This window comes from Carassius gibelio, chromosome B5 (genome assembly GCF_023724105.1).
Source record: "Carassius gibelio isolate Cgi1373 ecotype wild population from Czech Republic chromosome B5, carGib1.2-hapl.c, whole genome shotgun sequence".
NCBI lineage: Eukaryota > Metazoa > Chordata > Actinopteri > Cypriniformes > Cyprinidae > Carassius > Carassius gibelio.
Window position 1 is genome coordinate 35,985,291 of NC_068400.1, and position 18,719 is coordinate 36,004,009.

At 36.9% G+C, this 18,719-nt stretch overlaps 1 protein-coding gene across 1 annotated transcript in view; it reads left to right on the forward strand.

Annotated features, from left to right (window-relative positions):
* The window catches only part of whrnb (whirlin b), a 52,377-nt gene that overhangs the window by 22,500 nt on the left and 11,158 nt on the right, over positions 1 to 18,719 (forward strand). Inside the window, exons 3-5 of the mRNA XM_052557840.1 lie at positions 2,970 to 3,095; positions 9,171 to 9,379; positions 11,545 to 11,584. Of these exons, the coding sequence (XP_052413800.1) occupies positions 2,970 to 3,095; positions 9,171 to 9,379; positions 11,545 to 11,584 (375 nt within the window). The remainder of the gene's footprint in view (positions 1 to 2,969; positions 3,096 to 9,170; positions 9,380 to 11,544; positions 11,585 to 18,719) is intronic.

An 18,719-nucleotide genomic window follows, 5' to 3' on the forward strand; every position in this document is an offset into this window, starting at 1 on the left:
AAAAAAATCTTCGACATTGCGAAAACTTGATGCTACAGCAGCATTTTATCATCGTCATCTTGTCTGATGCACTCAACCAAGCGTTCTTCTAGCGTTATATATTTTGTCCAACTGATTACTAACAATATCTCTAATGTTTTCAACAACTTGTAAATTATGAGAAAATTTCCATTCTAAACAGTGACACGGGGCAGTGCAGTCGCCTGTCAATGACATGAGTTACCCTTTGTTACCGCCTTTACTGACGTAGAAACCACATGACAACAGTGTCGTGGACAAATGCGGAAGTAGTGTCTAGCATCCAGCAAACCACTAGCTTGCTTCAAGCTGTTCCTTATTTACTTCTTCTTGCACGTTTTATGGTGGATTGTGTCACTTATTTATGGAACATAATTACTGTTCACCATCTGATGCTGGTTCTGTCAACAAGGACAGCTCCTGTAAATTTGTGTTTTACTCAACAGGTGAGTTGTTTTGATTCGTATCTTTTCAGAAAACGTATGGTATTATAACGACCGACAAGATTAGTATTATGGGACATACACTGATCCATAGTCTGATCGCGTCTTTTGATTTGACTTTGTATGTAATCTACTCGTGCAAATCATTGAACTCGCGTTTGAAAATTATGACATCAAGCACAACATTTATAAAAACTTTACTTCCTCTGTTAAATCCTTGATTTATATTTACGTCTGATTGATGGCCGTCAGTGGTTGGGTAGAAGACAACAAATCCCATCATCCCACACTCCTTCACAACTTCATCAAACCACACAATTGTTATTGTTTTGGTAGTGCGCCCTCGAATGGCAGATCCTACAACCTGTACCTTTAAAGGGATAGTTTACCTATTTTTTCATCACTTACTCACTCTCACATTGTTTCAAACCTGTATGAGTTTCTTTCTTATGTTGAACATAAGAGAAGATATTTTAAAGAATGCTGGTAATCAAACAGTTGATGGTCCCCACTGACTTCTGTGGTATTTATTTCCCTACTATGGAAGTCAATGGGGACACCAACTGTTTGGTTCTTCAAAATTCTTCAAAATATCTTATTTTGTCTTAAACATAAGAAAGAAACCTATACAGGTTTGGAGTGACATGAGGGTGAGTGAATGATTACAAAATTTTCTTTTTTTGGTGACCTATTCCTTCATCTGCCTATAAAACCACATGCAAAACCTATAATATCATAAATGCAGACAGAGATTTTAACTCATAATAACTGTCTAAACTCCAGACAATGGTTAATTCAACAACAAAAACTGTTTGTTTCTCAGGTTTGATTATGGATGATACAAGGTAGCCCTAATTACAAGCACTGACAGTGATCTATTTGTTTTGGATGGAGGCAGTGGAGCATGTTAGCTGCAGAGATTCTTTAGCAGGGCTCTGTGCTGTTTTGGTTCAGATGTGGGGCTGCTGAAAGAGTGTTTCAGGCACGCTTTGGGGCCGGCTTACCTGAAATGCTCTCTATGTCAATGTGATTGATATGAACCATTTGAACTATCATCTGAGTTAAGATGAACTAGCCTAATCCATATTACACATTTATCACACTATGTGTAATGCATGAGGAATGAATAAGGATGTTTGTGTACTGAATTGTCTACACATGTACATTTGTGTTTACAATTGTGAGATGTACATGCCTCTGTCAGAGGTCAGAAAGTGGCTGCTTCATTAGGCTACAAACAGACACAGAATGTACCATCATTGATAGTCTGAATAATACTCAAGAGAATCATATCTGGATTCTGGGAATCTGTACATTGTTTTAGTATGAAACGATGTAAGACAAATGAGAACTGATGAAACATAATTACCTCAAACCCACATTCAAGCCCGTAGAGAGGTTATAAACACCGCTTTAATTGATTTGTTGGTAAATGTTCATCAGGGTTTAGATGCCGCAGTGGTTGTTTGTGCTGAATTCCAGACTTGAATCTTATTGGTATTTCATTCAGGTCGAATGTCACTAGAATCCTGATGGGTGGGTGAGTCAATTTATAGTCACCTCCAATTCATTGCCTCAGCATTTTCCTTTAGTTATGGGGCGTCCATAACTGATGAGCAAAATGAAGTGTGCAACTCAACTAGGGGGTAAATATCCCACCTGCTAACTGATAGTCTACTGTGTCATACGTGTTCAATTACAGTTCTGGATATCTGCTACTTTGAAGCTGTGCCTGTAAAATGTGCGGCAGTCTATCTATATTTAGTATGTACTCGAAATTATTGCAATATGCAGTCATTGTAAGAGGAGTCTGTTCAGTCCACTTATGTGACAGGTTTAAATTCTTTTTTACATTTTATGAAGGTCACAAGTACCATAACATACAATTTGTCAAATTATGCATAATGTGTAAAAATATTATTTAATTCTGTTAAATTAGTGCTCTGAATTTTACCCATCCAAAGTGCACACACACATTCACACACAAAGTGCTGTTAAACACAGTGCCCCATAAATGACATATTTATGGTGTCTAACGTTAATGAAACTAATAAATGTATCCAATTAAAATAGATTACAGAAGGAAAAAAAAGTGAAGAAAAAATATTTAAATTAGACATATAGTCTAAATTGAATATCGAATGAAACTGAATTGAATTGAAAGAGTGCAAAGCTGAGTTTGGAATCTAAGATGAATCTAGAAATATGTAGATGTGATTTATGCATTGAATTCGACACAAACTCCTGCATTATCGGCAGGTTTTGAAACACTTGTGGCAGACGTCACAGCTGTTTTTCCTCTCATTTGTATAAAGTTGAACTTTTTGACCCTTTCTTGGCTGTCAATCCCAAAGTTTCCCCAGGGAGCCTATTGCTCAGCTAGAGAATGTATTGGACGTGTACTGTTAGATTGCTTTAGGAGTTGTGCTGGTGTGAAGACTTGTTAGTGAATACATAAACAAGTGAGATGAGCAGGATAAAATACAAATGTGTGTGCTCTCTCCCTAGGTGAATATCTCACTGGATGATGGGCGATCTCTTGGTTTGATGATCCGTGGAGGTGCTGAGTATGCTCTGGGCATTTATATCACCGGAGTGGACCGAGGGTCTGCTGCAGAGTACAGCGGACTAAAGGTAAAATATCTTGAGTCACAATTGAAGAAACTAATCAGGCATATATTAGACTATCTGAGAGCCTACTTTGACTTTACTACAATTTTTTATGCCTCGACTCGGATGTGAGTCGATTGCTTGAGACAAGTTCTTATTTCAGTCTAAATCTTTTTTGGATGGGAGCAGTGTGCAGTGAGTTGCTAATAAGGTTTCTAGAAGTCATCAGTCAATCAGAGATTCAGTCAGTCAGTGATTCATCAATAATGATTTCATTGAAAACAGCTCATTTACTGGGTGCAAAATTGACATGCCACCTGACATCTGACAGGAAAGTTAATCATGTTTGAAAATGCAAGTCATTGTGTTTTGACTGGAAGTATTCTTCATCTGTTCGCTTAAAACAAACACAAATTGTTTCAGACATGTTGACATCTGATTTTTTATTTTATTTTTTTTTAAAGCCGCAAGTGGCCAAAAGTGTTCAACATGACTGCATTTAGTGTGTCTAGTTAAATTTATGGTGTGAGTATATTGGTAGAGGTGGCCTCTGCCAAACAGGAAGAGGTAGAAACAAAGCGACACTAAATCCAAAGCTGGCCTCATAAAAGATTGAGCGAGCTCTTAACATTTTGGCATCAGTCCATGGACAGAAAGATGAAAGATGTTTCCTCTTTCTCCATTCATCCGGAGAATGGGCCGGGTAGGCTTTTTGGAAAATATCACAAGCCTGAGTCTTCATCATAGCATCAGTCTGCTTTAATCTGTAGAAATGAATTGTTTTGTTCATAATAATACACTTTTTGTTTTTTTATTGTGTTTATTTTTCATGATATTACCAGTCTTCTTCCTCAGTCTCTGTCTCTCTTTGTAACCTTATGTGCTTGAGTTATTCATTGATTGGGCTTCAGCAACTACCTCTGGCCCACCAGAGACAGATAAATATTTTACGTTACCTTTTTGGTAATTCAGCTCCGTGCTTCTGCATGTCCACAACCATTCATTTGTATTCTTGCTGCTTTGCTGCATGGGGAAAATATTAACAAAAGGGTTGATTTGTAATCGTCTCATGTCAGGGCTGGTGTTTACTTGGGCTGGTGATAAAAAGTCAGACATCTCTTATCATAATTTGGCAGGATAGTGTGACAACACAATATTGAGACGGTTTTGTAGAATGTATGCTGGATCAGGATGGCAGTGTTAGAAAATCTGGTGCATCTGCACTGAAATGACAAAAATCCCTCATCTGAACACAGAAATTGTGAACATTTTGGAAAGGGAGGACAGATGGTTAGCCTAGGAAACGCATCTAAAGACCAACAGAGTCAAGGTTTGGTTGGGTAGAATTGCTGTTTGGTGTTAGCTGCAGCTTTGGTAGTACAGTTGATGCTGCGGCCACACCATTTGGCTGCAGAGAGCATCTTTTCTCCATTAATAGCAATTATATAAATTGATAATTCATTGTATTATAGGGCTGGTAAATGTTTTACCAGTGCCCAATTTCTTTTGGAGTGCTCTTAATAGCTAAAAATTGATTGGTGGTGATGTTTTACTTATCCGCTGTCTCCAACTTTACAGCTCAGGATAGTTGCAAGTGGTTTGGACTGTATTCTTGTTGTACCATTAGCTGATTGTGAAATTTTTTTTTGTCACTGTTGCTTTATTGCTAGAGCAGAGTTTTTAAAATCAGGTCTGTGGACCCCCAGATAGCGTGTTATTGTTATTATTATCAGTAGTAGTAGTATATATCTTACTATTGTCATTATGGTTTTATTCTGCTTTCATGATCAGTGCAGTTTAAATTCCAGCTTATTTTATTTTGTAAGCATATTGTTTATCTTTATAATATTGAATAATAGCATTATATTTTACTGTCTATTTTATTATTTGTACACAGTATAAACGGCTATAAATGAGATATATTGGTATATGCTATGTGTACTGGATACCAATGTATACTGTGCGTTGCTGTTTTTTTATTGTGACAAGTAGAGGGGAGGCACCTCATTCGACACTGGAAACATAACATTTATGCAACACTTTTATCTGAAGCTACTTGCATTGCATTCAGTATATACATGTGACATGTAGTACATGCTGTGCCACAACTTTAATAGATGTATCTACTTAAAAGAAGGTCTACCTTGCAGGCAGCAGACAGTGAGGTAGGGGAACATTGGTTATTATACGACTTAAGGTCAAATCCACTTTTATGCTGATATTGTCCGCTTACACAAAAAGAGTTCTTGCATAACCTGCACATACAAAAAGCCTTGCATATACACCTGCACTTACACTATACCACATGCTGTGAATCTTACTAAAATTTCTACCTCAATGTTGCAGCTTTCCCAGAAATTACTGAGAAAAGGTCCCACTTTTTGTCCATTTAATTGCATATTGTAATTATCAGCCCCCAAAATTACTTTCCTTATGATAGATTTGAACCTTACCATATTATAAGAACACATAAATCTACTTAGCTCAACATTGTTCTGTTGGACAAACAACTGTTGCAGTACTGCTCTAATGGAGAGCGGTGGTTGCAATGAGGAGATGAAAGATTGACTGCTTGCTTTTTTGGAGAGGCTTTTCATTTTGCTCTCTCTATAATTGTTTTGGTTTTAGTGCTTCTTCAATGAAGCCCTCATCATTGGACCAGAGGTTCAACTCAAGAACTCTGTCTAAAACTCTCTTTCTTATAGACACTTGAAGCAGAACTAAATAAGCAATGAAAGGATGCTAGACACACTTACCATGAATGATATGCTTAATTAAAATTTCAAAAGCTGTGAGAACCAGAGGCAAATGTTTTCTTGTGTCTTGATAAAAAGATTTATTGGACAAGTATGTTAACCTAAGTGGAATTCATGTGACTTGCAGTACAGTGACGATCCATATATATTTTACTGTTTGAAAAAAATATATATTTAGCATTATATTACAAAGGCAACATGTTGTTTTTAAAATGTAAATAATACAATTTTATATTTTCTCTGTACTGAAGCAAATGCCATTGTTTTCTTTTATTTTGTCACTGTCCTGAAGGAAAATAATTACTTATATTGACAGCACATCTTTTTTACCCTCTTTTAAAGAGATGTTTACAGTTGTTGCTAAATGTTTTAGTGGAACCATGATACTTTTTTTTTCAGGATTATTTGATGATTAGAAATTACAGAACAGCATTTGTTTGAAATAGAATATTTTTTTTTATTTTTTTAATGCATCCTTGCTTTTATATGTGCCATTGCCTATCATGTGTGTGTGTGTGTGTGTGTGTGTGTACAAGTTGAGTACAAAGCAGTGTTCCTTAGTCCAACAAAGTTTTGGATCCTCCTACTAGCTCTTTTTTTAGTTAGAGCTTCTGGCAAAATTCCTGGCCTTTGAACTTATTCCATAATTCCTTTCGTCTGAACAGCATTTCCCTTCAAGCATCCACCCCCACTATTTCCCAAAAACCCTTTCCCTGTCTGCTGAACTCAGAGCCATGCAGATTAAACTTTCAGCTGCGCTGGAGGTAAAACTGACTGATGGCTTGGCATCTGTCCCATCTGCGTAGCTCAACACTGGGCCTAATTAATGTCCGTTCCCCTCTGAGATGAGATGGGCTCACCTGGATCTGTGGCGGACATCCGTCAGACACATTTATCTGTGCCTCACCACTGCCGGTGTCTGGTGAAACTCTAGATGACAGATGGATGTGCGAGGCCCGAGCAGTGTGTTTGTATATTTAAGAGGGGGCCTGAAGCCTGCCTGCGGTTTAATAACTTTGTCTGAGTCTTTTATATTTGTTTCATTTAGACCCACCTGGAGAACACAAAGAGATAGCCAGAGGCGACTGAGCATGGAAATAGAGCTACAAAATGAGCGTATATTAGTCATGTCTATAGTCCAACATAGTTATTGCTCCTTAAGGTGTTTCAAGTCTTAATTTGGGACAGGTCCATACTCTCTAAATAACTCACACATAAAAATCCCATTTGTGTATAGGGTTTTTGCTAGAGTACATAAAGGAGGATGAAGCAAGATTAAGCTTGTTTGATTTTTATGGACACATGGTTGCTTTATAATATTATATAACGCATAGACAGGCTCTGGAAAAATGTCTGAATTGTTGCATTTTCTGAGACATTTTTGTAATTGCATCCTACTTATTTAATGCAATTGTCAGATGATGTAGCAGATTTATAATCATTATATACATTTTAATTATTTTCTATTCTTTTTGTGTTTTAAAAAGTTTTTATGCTTTATTTTATAAGAAGTGTGACTGTTTAATGTTTGGTTATATATGTAGTCTCTAAAAATTCTATTTAAAAGCAGAACTTGATGGCATAAGATTTATTATTAATAATTATTGTTATTATTATTAAACATTATTATTGTTATTTTTTACATTTAATTTGGCTTAAATGTCTAAATACATTTTAATGCACACAGGGTGTGTATAGTTAACACTCCATTGCACTCTTGTCATATTTTAGTGTTTTTAAACATCTGACTCCATTCTGGTAATGCATACGAAATGCATATCTCACTGTGTTTATTTGAATGTTTTGCCCTCTCAGCTGTTTAGCAATACTGCATTTGCTTTCATACATTTGTGTGCTACATGTTTAATGTTAGTGTTGATTGTCCCCAAAGGATTAATAAAGGATATATTCATGTAGAGGGCTATTAGAGGAGAGTGGGATGGAGGGATGAAAGAGTGGTGGAGAAAATGGTGTAATGGTGCAGAGGGTGGAGGAGTAGTCAGGAAAGATGCAGAGCGCAGCAGAGCATTGAAGAGTGTCATAAAGGTGAAGAAAGGTTGGTAGAAGAATGCCAGTGGTTTCCCTTCTGCGAGTAAATGAAGGATCCTTGAGTTCCTGCAGCTTTAAATCACGCTCTCTCGCACTCCCTCTCTCCCTCTGTCTTTCTTTCACTGTTCCTCTCTCTCTACAACGGTGAGTTATAGTGCGTTCTGGCTGCTGACTCCACTGCATGAAGAACGTTTGCACAGAGAGGAAGAAACAGACACACGTCGATAACTAATCTCTCTTTATTATTTCTCCTTTGCTGAGGAGAACAAAAGGAGGAATGGAAAAGGTTTGGTTTGCAGCAGTGATGGAAGAACTGTTGGGAAAAACAAAAATCATGTTATATCAATAGTTACTTTTTTTTTCAGTGAAAGGAACAGGAATATCCAAGTTTTTTTTTTTTTAAGGATGGTCTAAAAGCGGTAAAACCTCCTCTTCAATTTGAACACTGATCTACAGTCTGCAGTTTCCTCCTCACTGTAAAAAATCCTGGGCCTTTTTGTTTGGATCATTTCATAGTACATCCATCCATCATTTAGAATTTGTCTTGCTTAGACAAAAGCTGGCAGGGTATTTATTTTATAGACTAGATGAAAAAAGTCAGGATGAGTTTTAAGATATCGCAACCTTGAAATACATGAAATATGCAGTAATATATGCATAATAGACTTTTGATGTTTGCAAGGACTTGAGGGTAAGAAAATAATGATAATGTAAACTGTCCCCTTAATGGATTCATGACATGAGATATTAAGATGCGAGATGATTTAGACACAGTAAAACAACAGTGTTAAAGTCACTGATTGTTGTCCCACTGAGCTGAACTGCTCAGAGAGTTTTTCATGAGTTATGTTCATTATATTGATTTGCAGAACACACTAATATTCAGCTATGGCTGAGTAGGTTTAATGAGAACAGATTGAGCTCTTTATTTGTAGCTTGTAACTGAATAATTTCCAGTGAATGGTCTTCTTTCTCTTCATTGTCTACTCCCTCACTTCCTGTCAGTCTGTTACTGAGGAAATTTGGAAACAGGACAGATGATATTCATAGCTGTCTATCTGCCACACTTTGCAAAAGCTCTGGCAATACAGATTAAATGATTTTATGTACAAATCACACTGAAGGGACAGCTTATTCATCAGTTATCAGCCGTAATTGATATCTGCACGTGTAAATTAGCTTGCAGCTCTTTCAAACAGGTTCTTGTGGTGCATGGGCCCTGTGCCAGTGTGCCAGGCATTGTTGCATTTCATTTTGTCTCATTTGGAGTGTCTCTCTGTCTCCATCTTTGTAGGTAGGGGATCAGATTCTGGAGGTCAATGGACGTAGCTTCCGGAGCATTTCTCATGACGAGGCTGTGCAGATCTTGAAGAATTCCCGCCACATGCTGATGACTATAAAGGACGTGGGGCGGCTGCCTCATGCACGGACTGTGGTGGATGAGACCAAATGGATTCCCAGTGCACAGATCGCTGAGAGCTCGGCCAATAGCAACACTCAGAGGTAATGCTTTTCTTTTTTGAGCTCAGGTTCTTAGTTGTGATTCATTTAATGCTTGTCATTCATACGCCACCAAAATGAAATTTTAACAGCAAGTAGATTTGCTGTCGGGCTGTTTGGGCTGAAAAAGTGCCATGTTTTGACAGAGCCACACTTGATGTACAATATGAACTTTTTCAGACGGTTCTCCCAAAATTTTCATACAAGAAATAAATGGCAGGAAGACAAACATATTGTACATGAGACAATTGTTGACATACAATGAGAGTACAGAGCTATAACATTAATGTTGATGGCACTGAACAGATACTGTAATCTGCTTTTGTAAGAATTGTAATAAAAATGTAAAAATGAGTTATATTGTTAAAAGCTCTTCTGCAACTTTAAAAGGGATATGTGAGGTTACTTGATTTTCTCAGAAATTTACCCATTTAATCTTGTGGTGTTCTAGGAAGAACAATTTAGATATCCAAAAGAATGGGATTTGTTTTTTTTTGTTAGTTTTTTTGCTTATATATGCCAAAACCTCGATTAGCTTTCTTTCACCTTCTTTTTGTTAGAAATGTAATTATGTTTTTTTTTTCTTGCTTTCATATATGTAACTGCACTATTGTTGTATTACTGTTATATTTTGTTACATTTCAATAAACAGACTGTTCAGAAAAATTTTTAATGAAGTGCTGTAATATACAGTATGCTTGGTGGAAAAAGATCTTAATTTGTGACTGCATGTCAGATGGTAAAATAACAATCAATGAGACCATTGCTGAAATCTGCCTTAAGAATCACTCATTTTGATAGGTGATTATAAAATAAAATAATCAGATCTAAAACCTTATGTAATTTGTGACCCTGGACCACAAAACCAGTCTTAAGTCGCTGGGGTATATTTGTAGCAATAGCCCAAAATACATTGTATGGTTCATAATTATAGATTTTTCTTTTATGGCAAGAATCATTAGGCTATTAAGTAAATATCATGTTCCATGAAGATATTTTGTAAATTTCCTACTGTAAATATATTTAAACTTCATTTTTTATTAGTAATATACATTGCTAAGAGCTTCATTTGGACAACTTCGTTTGGCGATTTTTCTTAATATTTTTTTTTTTTTTTTCCAGATTCCAGATATTCAAATAGTTGTATCTCAGCCCAATACTGTCCTATCCTAACAAACCATACATCAATTGAAAACTTATTTATTTGGCTTTCAAATGATGTATAAATCTCAATTTCAAAAAAATTGACTTTTATGAATGGTTTTGTGGTCCAGGGTCACATTTCGACATTTATTTGGAAAAATTAATTCATTTCTTTTCATTACTGTAATAGCTCCACTTTATTCAATATTTCAGCTTTTCTCTGAAATTCAACTGTGGTCTCACTCTTTTACTAAATTATTTTCAGGTCAGTGAATCTAGTCATACAGATAGTGGGTTTGAAAGAGAGTGTCTAAAAATAACAGTGTGGCGATTTTAAAGCTAGATGCAGATGCTATTGTTAGATGATGTGCCTTATAAGCAGTGATGGTTGAAATATATGTATGACATGCTAGATGGATGACAGTAGCACTATGACTCACAGCAGGGATCTCGTCTCTCCCTGCTTTCTCAATGGCCCAAATGGAAATGGGCAGATTGGGATCTCTGGAGGGTGTGCTCATTTCTAAAGTGCTCCCCTGGATATCCGGCAAGGTGCCTTTTAGTTCCATGCTTCATTAGTCTTGACTTCTAAGATGCATTTTGATTACTTTCTTTTGTATCCACTATATAAGTAAGTCAGTCTTCCAACAAGAGCACACTGTAGATATGGAAATCAAATATTAAGTAAGGCACGTATGTATAGGCAGTATATGTATATGCCAATTGCAAAATAAACCCATTCAGAGTTACAGGGCTTGTTGACTATCCTTTTTGATTCACAATATATAACCAATTAGCAATTATTTTGTTGGAATGAAAAGAGAAACCAAGGAATGATATGAGAGATGTGAAAGTATGGCGCTATAGACAATGGTTAAATATCTGACTACTTAATGACTCTTGGAGATTGACTGATCAGAAACAAGTATTGCAGAGGATCTTGTCATAATAAAAGTTGTTAGTTTATGCACTATTCATTTTATCCATTCCATTTTACTAAACAAAATCTCTGTCTCTCCTAACAGTGTTCTGCCTGTTGATGTCGGAGCAGGAAGTTCAGTAAAGGTAGGGTACAAAAAAGAGATATACAAACCCGTTTGAATTGTTCACATTTAATTTAAGCATCCAGGGTTAATGTTCTATTTAATATGCCATTTTATGGTTTTCCTTCCAAATAACGAGCTGAGAAATAAGAATACAAAAAGCTGATATTAAAGGAGTCATATGACATCGCTAAAAAGAACATTATTTTGTGTATTTAGTGTAATGCAATGTGTTTATGTGGTTTAAGATAAAAAAAAAAAAAAACATTATTTTCCATATAATGTACAGTGCTTTTTCTCCTTTATGCCCCGCCTTTCTGAAATGCATCAATTGTTCTGAAAAGCGAGGTGTGCTCTGATTGGCCAGCTATACAGTGCATTGTGATTGGCTCAATTCCTCAAGCATGTGACGGAAATGTTACACTCCTTAATACTGTGGTGCCGTCTCCCAGCAGGACGAGACTCATTCCAGCTGCTCTGCTCGTGTAGCAGAACCTGACTTTACCAAGTGAGACATGTTCCTGGGACAACATCTTTGTTGTCCCTAGAACAACATTGTGATTAACCAATCAGATTTGAAGAAGCAGTTTATAGATTTTGTGAAGTTTATGCTTAAAATCATTGTGTGGTGCTTATACATCAGTGTCATTCATCTATCATTTCCTCTGATTTTAGGGATTACTCATGGTTAAGGTTAGGTTTAGGTGTAGGGATATGGTCAAGAATATATTTTTGGAGTAAAATGTTGTTCCAGGGTCAACAAAATATGTTGACCTAGGAACACATCTAACTCAGCAAAATCAGGACATGCGCTAGTGCGATCCGGACATTACTAGACGAGACAAAACCAATAAAACCCATTACAAACCAGGCATTTGTTGCATCCAGTGGAGACAAAATGACTTATTATAAAGACTTTTTATGTGTTGCATTGCGTATCGCGCTAAGTAAACATAAAACCATGTCCGTATTTGTGATCGGAGAAACAACAAGCCTACTCTACATTGCTCAAGACTTGTGTTTGAATCATCATTGGCAAATTATTTAAATATAAAATACTTAACATTACTTACAGGCTGGAAGTCAGAAGTGCCAGATGTTCTTGCAAAGTTGGAACTGCCTTGCTTTATAGAAACAGCTGTGTTCCACAGATGCATTGTAGGCCACTGGTTCAGGAAACGGTCCTCATCCTCCATAAAATGTGCAGCAAACATCTGAATAGTTGGGTTGAACTGTTCTGAAATAGTGTTGAAATACAACTTAACCACTGATTTGTAGTTGTGTCCTCTGATGGAAGACCAAACAAAGAAATGTTGCTTTTGCAACAAAGCACAGTGTCTCCTCCACAACATGGCGCCAGCTGCAACAGCAAGAACCAAAGTTACGCCTTCTTTTTTTGCGTGAACATTTGTCCGGTCTTATGCAATTATTACCTCATCGTGACGTAGACATGTGGGGGTGTGTTTAAACAAGGTATTTAGGTAGGAGTGGTTGACTCTTAACTTTTATAAAGAATATCTCTTTGGATTTGAGAGTTTAGTCTTTGCTACTCAAGGTCTTGTAACACTCCAGAGTGAAAGGAAAAATTTAAATCACATCATATGACCCCTTTAAGGTTAGTGTGATATTGAAAAAAGGAATGTATTGGCTCCACATCATTTTCCTTTGGTGTCTATCCACAGATCAAAGCAATCAAGCTTTTTAGTGTGCAAATTGAATAAACAATGCTATCTCAGAGTAAACACACTGTGTGTGTGTTGATGTGTGAACGTGTGCACGTGCATTGTGCCAATGGCTGCTAACGGCGTCTGCCATACATGGCATGGTCTATTTTCTTTGGAGGTTTTATCTGATGGTTGGTAAAGGGTTGTTTTTGCACAGCTGCAAGGCTGTGATCTCTGCCTAACTCCCTCACATCACTCTATTACTGAGTGCAAAGGACAGCTCTGAGCTGGGAGACATCAAACTGCACTGATTGTGTGAAGCGTCTGTCTCATCTTCTGAACACAGGGAGGAACACTTGCATCCTGCTGGGCAAATCAAAGCTGTCTTAGGGTTTGAGTGGCCTTCTATAAGCAGTGGAGAACACATGATGTTTATCCACATGGTTGGAGTTGTATTTTATCCAGGGTGACTGAAGAATGGTTAAAGGACCCTGTGGAAGAGAAAGCGACAGGGAAATTGCTGCATATGAGACTTTTTGTGTGATTGTCACTTACTTAGTTCGGTGTTCCAACCCCAACAAATAAGCTTTTGAAGTGAATTGCTTTTTTTTTTTTTTTTACACCAAATTATTATGGATTTGATGGCAAGCGCTCTTCTATTCCATTTCCCAATCGTGCATTCCAAGACCTGTCAGAGAACTTTGGCACAAGTGCAGGATTTCTGAGACCCATTTATGTCCAAGGTGACCTAACAGATTGACAAGGATCTTCACTGAAGTAGTATTATAACCATATAGAGGGATGAGCCATTATTTGCAGCAGAGAAATAGAGGTGTCACTCCAAAGACCTGGCAATACAGCCTCACTCACACAGCAGTGATGTTAAACAGCAATAAACTAAAAAGTATGTTCTTCACAGTCATATTATGCTTCTGGTTAGCTTTTAGAGCTAATTAAATTAGGTGGTTGCCTATTTTAGGGTTCTTCTGATCATTGAAAGCCTTGTAAGGGAAACAGGTCAATTTAGCTCAAAGTGAATCATTAATGTTTTAATAGGGAATTTGGACAGAATCACTGTTTTTACGGCTGATCACTGAGTCGGCCAAGCGATTCATTGAAGAAGCCATATAACATCAACTCTGCAGTGGATATTGAAATCCAAAATATAGTGAAAACACTATTAATTAGCACAGCAATAAGATTGTCAGTTTAAGACATTAACTTGTAAGAACAAAACACAAGATACTTCTCTTTTCAAAATGAATAAGACTTTACTGGATAAATCTAAGACATATACACTAAACTAATACATGAATACACATGCATTCACATAGTCACACTGCGTCATGGCAAAACTTAACTCAGAACACGAAACTCTCAATGGAAGGAAAAGAAACTAAACTAAAGGAATATAAGTAATGAGACTAGATGGTTTTTCTTCTCATCATGGCTAAGTAGCAGCGGGCATGCAGTCCAAAGTATGCTGGAATGGCACTCAAAGAATGCAAAAAGTGATGGCAAAAAGCACAAAACAAAAGTGATGACTAAAAGGATGACTAAAATGACATGACTTGATGGTGTCCTGAGTATTTAAACCGGGATGTTGTACACATCCCAAATGGTGTCTTGACCAATTACACATTGTCTTTGCTCTGGGTGTTGCTTTGTTTCTCCTGCCAATACATAAATCAACATATTATCTTATCAGTCACATGGTCTGAATTTTCCCACTCTTGCCAGGTTTAATTTGGACATGATTTCTGTAACAAGAATATAATACATTTGACAAAGTATTGACTGATAGAAACATTTAAAGCATGAATTTTCAAACTCATATATACCCAACATGAATATAAACCTATAAACTAATCAATAGATATTCAAAATACACACAATGAGTGATTGGAGCATGATAGTCAAATGTGTGGGTTACATACATGATATGGAGTTAAGCAATGGACTGTTGTTTGTTTATTCTTTTGAGACCATTTTGATGTACCTACATCTGTAAAATTCTACCTCTGTGCCATTCTGTGAACGTAAGGACATGTTCTGTGAAGACCAGAGAGGTTAAAAGGTCTCATAAGGCAACTCAGTCAAAAGTGTTCTTTTGTGTTAAAGCTGCAAACTGTTCTGTGAATGATTTGCTTGGTTAGGCTTGCTTCAGATTGGCTGGTGCTATAGGATCTGATTTAGTAAAATCTCGGAGGTAGTCATGGCAAAATTTTTTAATGAATATAATTTTTTTTCTGTCTATGTTCAGAGCACCCTGACTAACCACTAAGCCACTGCTCTGACTCAATGCGCACTGTTAACTATGTAAATACATTGTTTTTTTAATGTTGGGTGGCAAACAATTCTTAAACCCATGATGTTTTTCATATTAATGTAATTAAAAGCTTTTCTCAAATTAAGCCAATGATTTATCCGGAGCAGCCACTGTGTTTCCTCTCACAGTAATCAGCTAGTTCATAATTGTGGATTGGAGACAAGGCATACTAATGCATCATTACTCAGACGATTACCGTCAGAACTGCTTTAGGCTTACACAATTACATTTGAATGAAGACAGTAAAATGCATGCCGCGAACAGTGCTGAAACATAAATTAAGCGATAATTTATTTGCTAATTTGTTGTTAATCCTTGTGCTAAAAAGGCAAATGGCGGCATCTATAAGCTATGGGGGTTTAGAGTCAACGTAGTTATACTTTGTCACATTTAAGTTTGACTTAGAGAATTGTTTTGACGGTTTTTTACTGGAGCATTAAAGCTGAACTTACAGGAGACAAGGGGAGTGATTGGTTCAGGGACCATCAGACCTTTTCTATGGTTGTTGGACTCAAATTGTATTTTGTCTCAGTAACCTTAAGCTGTTTGTTTAGCTTGTTTGGTCGCGCGCGAATAACCCCTCTCAGTTCAAAACATGGTGCTTTAGGCTGGGCTGCCTCCTGTCCCCTGCGCCTCAGACCTGGCACGCTTTTATTTTGTTGGAATGAATCTAAATCTTCCATCATTCTGCGAGCAGATGAGAGGGCCTTGTCCTTCTAGAAAGCTTGACGGAACGGATACAATACAAGCTGTCCATCATGTGTAGCCTGAAGAATCAGAGCTTTAGCAAGCCTGAGCAAACCACTTCAATGGGACTTATGTAGGTCACTCAGATTACACCTGGGTGAACACTATAGTGTACCCAGAGTGCCAGTCTCCCCTCTCTATGTCTGTGTCAGTAGATTTACTGTAGTGTTGGGCGATATACCAGTTCAAACTGTAAACTGGTTTGAATTAGGCACACGGTGTGTGAAATGAGTTCTGACTGAAAAGTACATCGGCGATGACCTACAACCACTGAGAGAGCAAGATAGAGGGCAGCCAGAAGTTCGGGGAGGGGTTATATGAAACATAGTTCGAAAAATATTAATATTAAAAAAGTGATTTTAAATTGAACAACAGGCTATTTCAAAACATTGCTGTTTTGACTGCATTTTTGTAAATGCTGCAAAATAATCGCAGCCTGACTGAGCATAAGAGACATCCATTAAAAAAACTAATTGTACTGACCCCAAACTTTTGAATGGTATTGTGTATATTTGTGAGTTCTGGATTGAGTGATCTGTTTCTTTACGAAGTATTATAGTGTTTTACAGAGAACAGCGTCGTTTTCTTTGTCTCTGTCACTCCCACATATTTTTGTAGACTGTTTGATTGTCTAACGTAATCATCACATTATCATGACAGAGAGGGTCTGTCTCATCTTCCTGTTCTAGACGTTACCTCTCTTAGTCCTGTATCCAGCTCTGAGTCATAACTAATTTCAATAAACAAATTCAGACCTTGTGACATCAGCATCCATAGTCATTGTCCTTGTAATGTACAATACATCCTGTAAAATCACTATGACTCTTCATACTTGAAAAACAGCTAGAAATTTCTCAGTTCAGCTGTAGTCATGGGTGGCATGTTTGTTGTGGGGGCTGAGTCTGTGAGTAGGGTGCTTGTGTATGTCCGTATAAACTTGAGAGTTACATTGGCAGAGACACTCTTATCCCAGGTTAATGATAAAGGCTGGCAGAGTGGAACGCCAAGGGACAGTTTTAGTGATCAGGGCTGTGGATCAGCAATATCCAGGGATGCGGGCAGTAATGAGGAATGAATGGTCCTCTCCAGACTCCTGGCATCATCAGTCTAGGCTCTTTGAGATAAAGTGCAAACCAGAGTGCCAAATGAAACCTGCTACTGTCCTTCATGTAAAATGAGATTTTTTTGGCAGACATGAATGTTTAAAATCTGCTGTGTGATAATCTATTTGTACAAGCTATTAAGATTTTATTGCAAATTAAATTTTTCCCCCTGGACACAATTCAAACTTCTGGACTCAGGGCCTCATAAGATGTACATAAAACACCTACATGTGGATCTTTGATAATTTCCCAAATGTTCCTTTGAACAATTTATAAAAAGTCTGTACAGTATATCTACACTTCCATTTAAAAGTTTGGAGTCACTACCATTTAAAAGTTCGGATGTCTTGTGTCTTTGAAAGTTTCTCACCAAGAAACCAAGGTCTCACCAAGGTTGCATTTGTTTGATCAAAATTTAGAAATATTGCTAATAATTTAAAACAACTGTTTTCTATTTAATGCATTTTAAAATGTAATTTATTTATGTGATGCAAAGCTGAATTTCAGTGTCACATGATCACTCAAAAAACTTTCAAATGTGAAGTTCAAATGTGCATTTTATAAATGAGGTCCCAGGTGTCAGAAACACTAATAAACTGTTAACATAAGCACTCTACCTTGCAACTTATAACTAACTATTGTCTGTTATTTATATAGCAGGCTGGAAACATGAATGAGCGCTGCATAGAACACTGTAAAGAGTTGAATAAAATAGGCTGCCTGTGCATTTCATACTGAATAATTAGAGTCTGATCATGAATTGGTCTGAGGAAGTTTGTAACACTGACTATGTGCAAGTAGAAATAGAATAGTAAGTCCTTGAGGAAGGAAAAGATGCTCCTGTTTTTCTTCAAATGGTAGCACTCAAGAACAGATGCAAATGAATACAAAAAAGTATTGATTTCGTAAGCAAATCACAACGCTTGTCACAGCAAACTGGCCTCTTCTCTATATGTCTCACTCTCAATATCTCCATAGTCTTGTCTAACAATATGCTAGTTTTATATCATGATATGGGCAGAATAGTAAACCATTTTTTTTTTTACATTTTTAATTGAGTGCTGGGTTTCAAAATGTTTTCAAAATGATTTAATTATCAGTTTAGTAATGATGGTTCCCAGGAGGCAGTAGTTCACTGCACAAAATAAATTGTGGTGAACACAACCATATTCATCCTCCTTGCAAATGAAGCTGTGTGAAGCTGATGAAGTCTGGGTCAATGTTAAATTGAATGCACAACCATTAATGTCAGCAATAAAAGATATGTGAAGCATTTTCACCTCCCTTTTAGAAGTTGATAACTATGTGTGATTA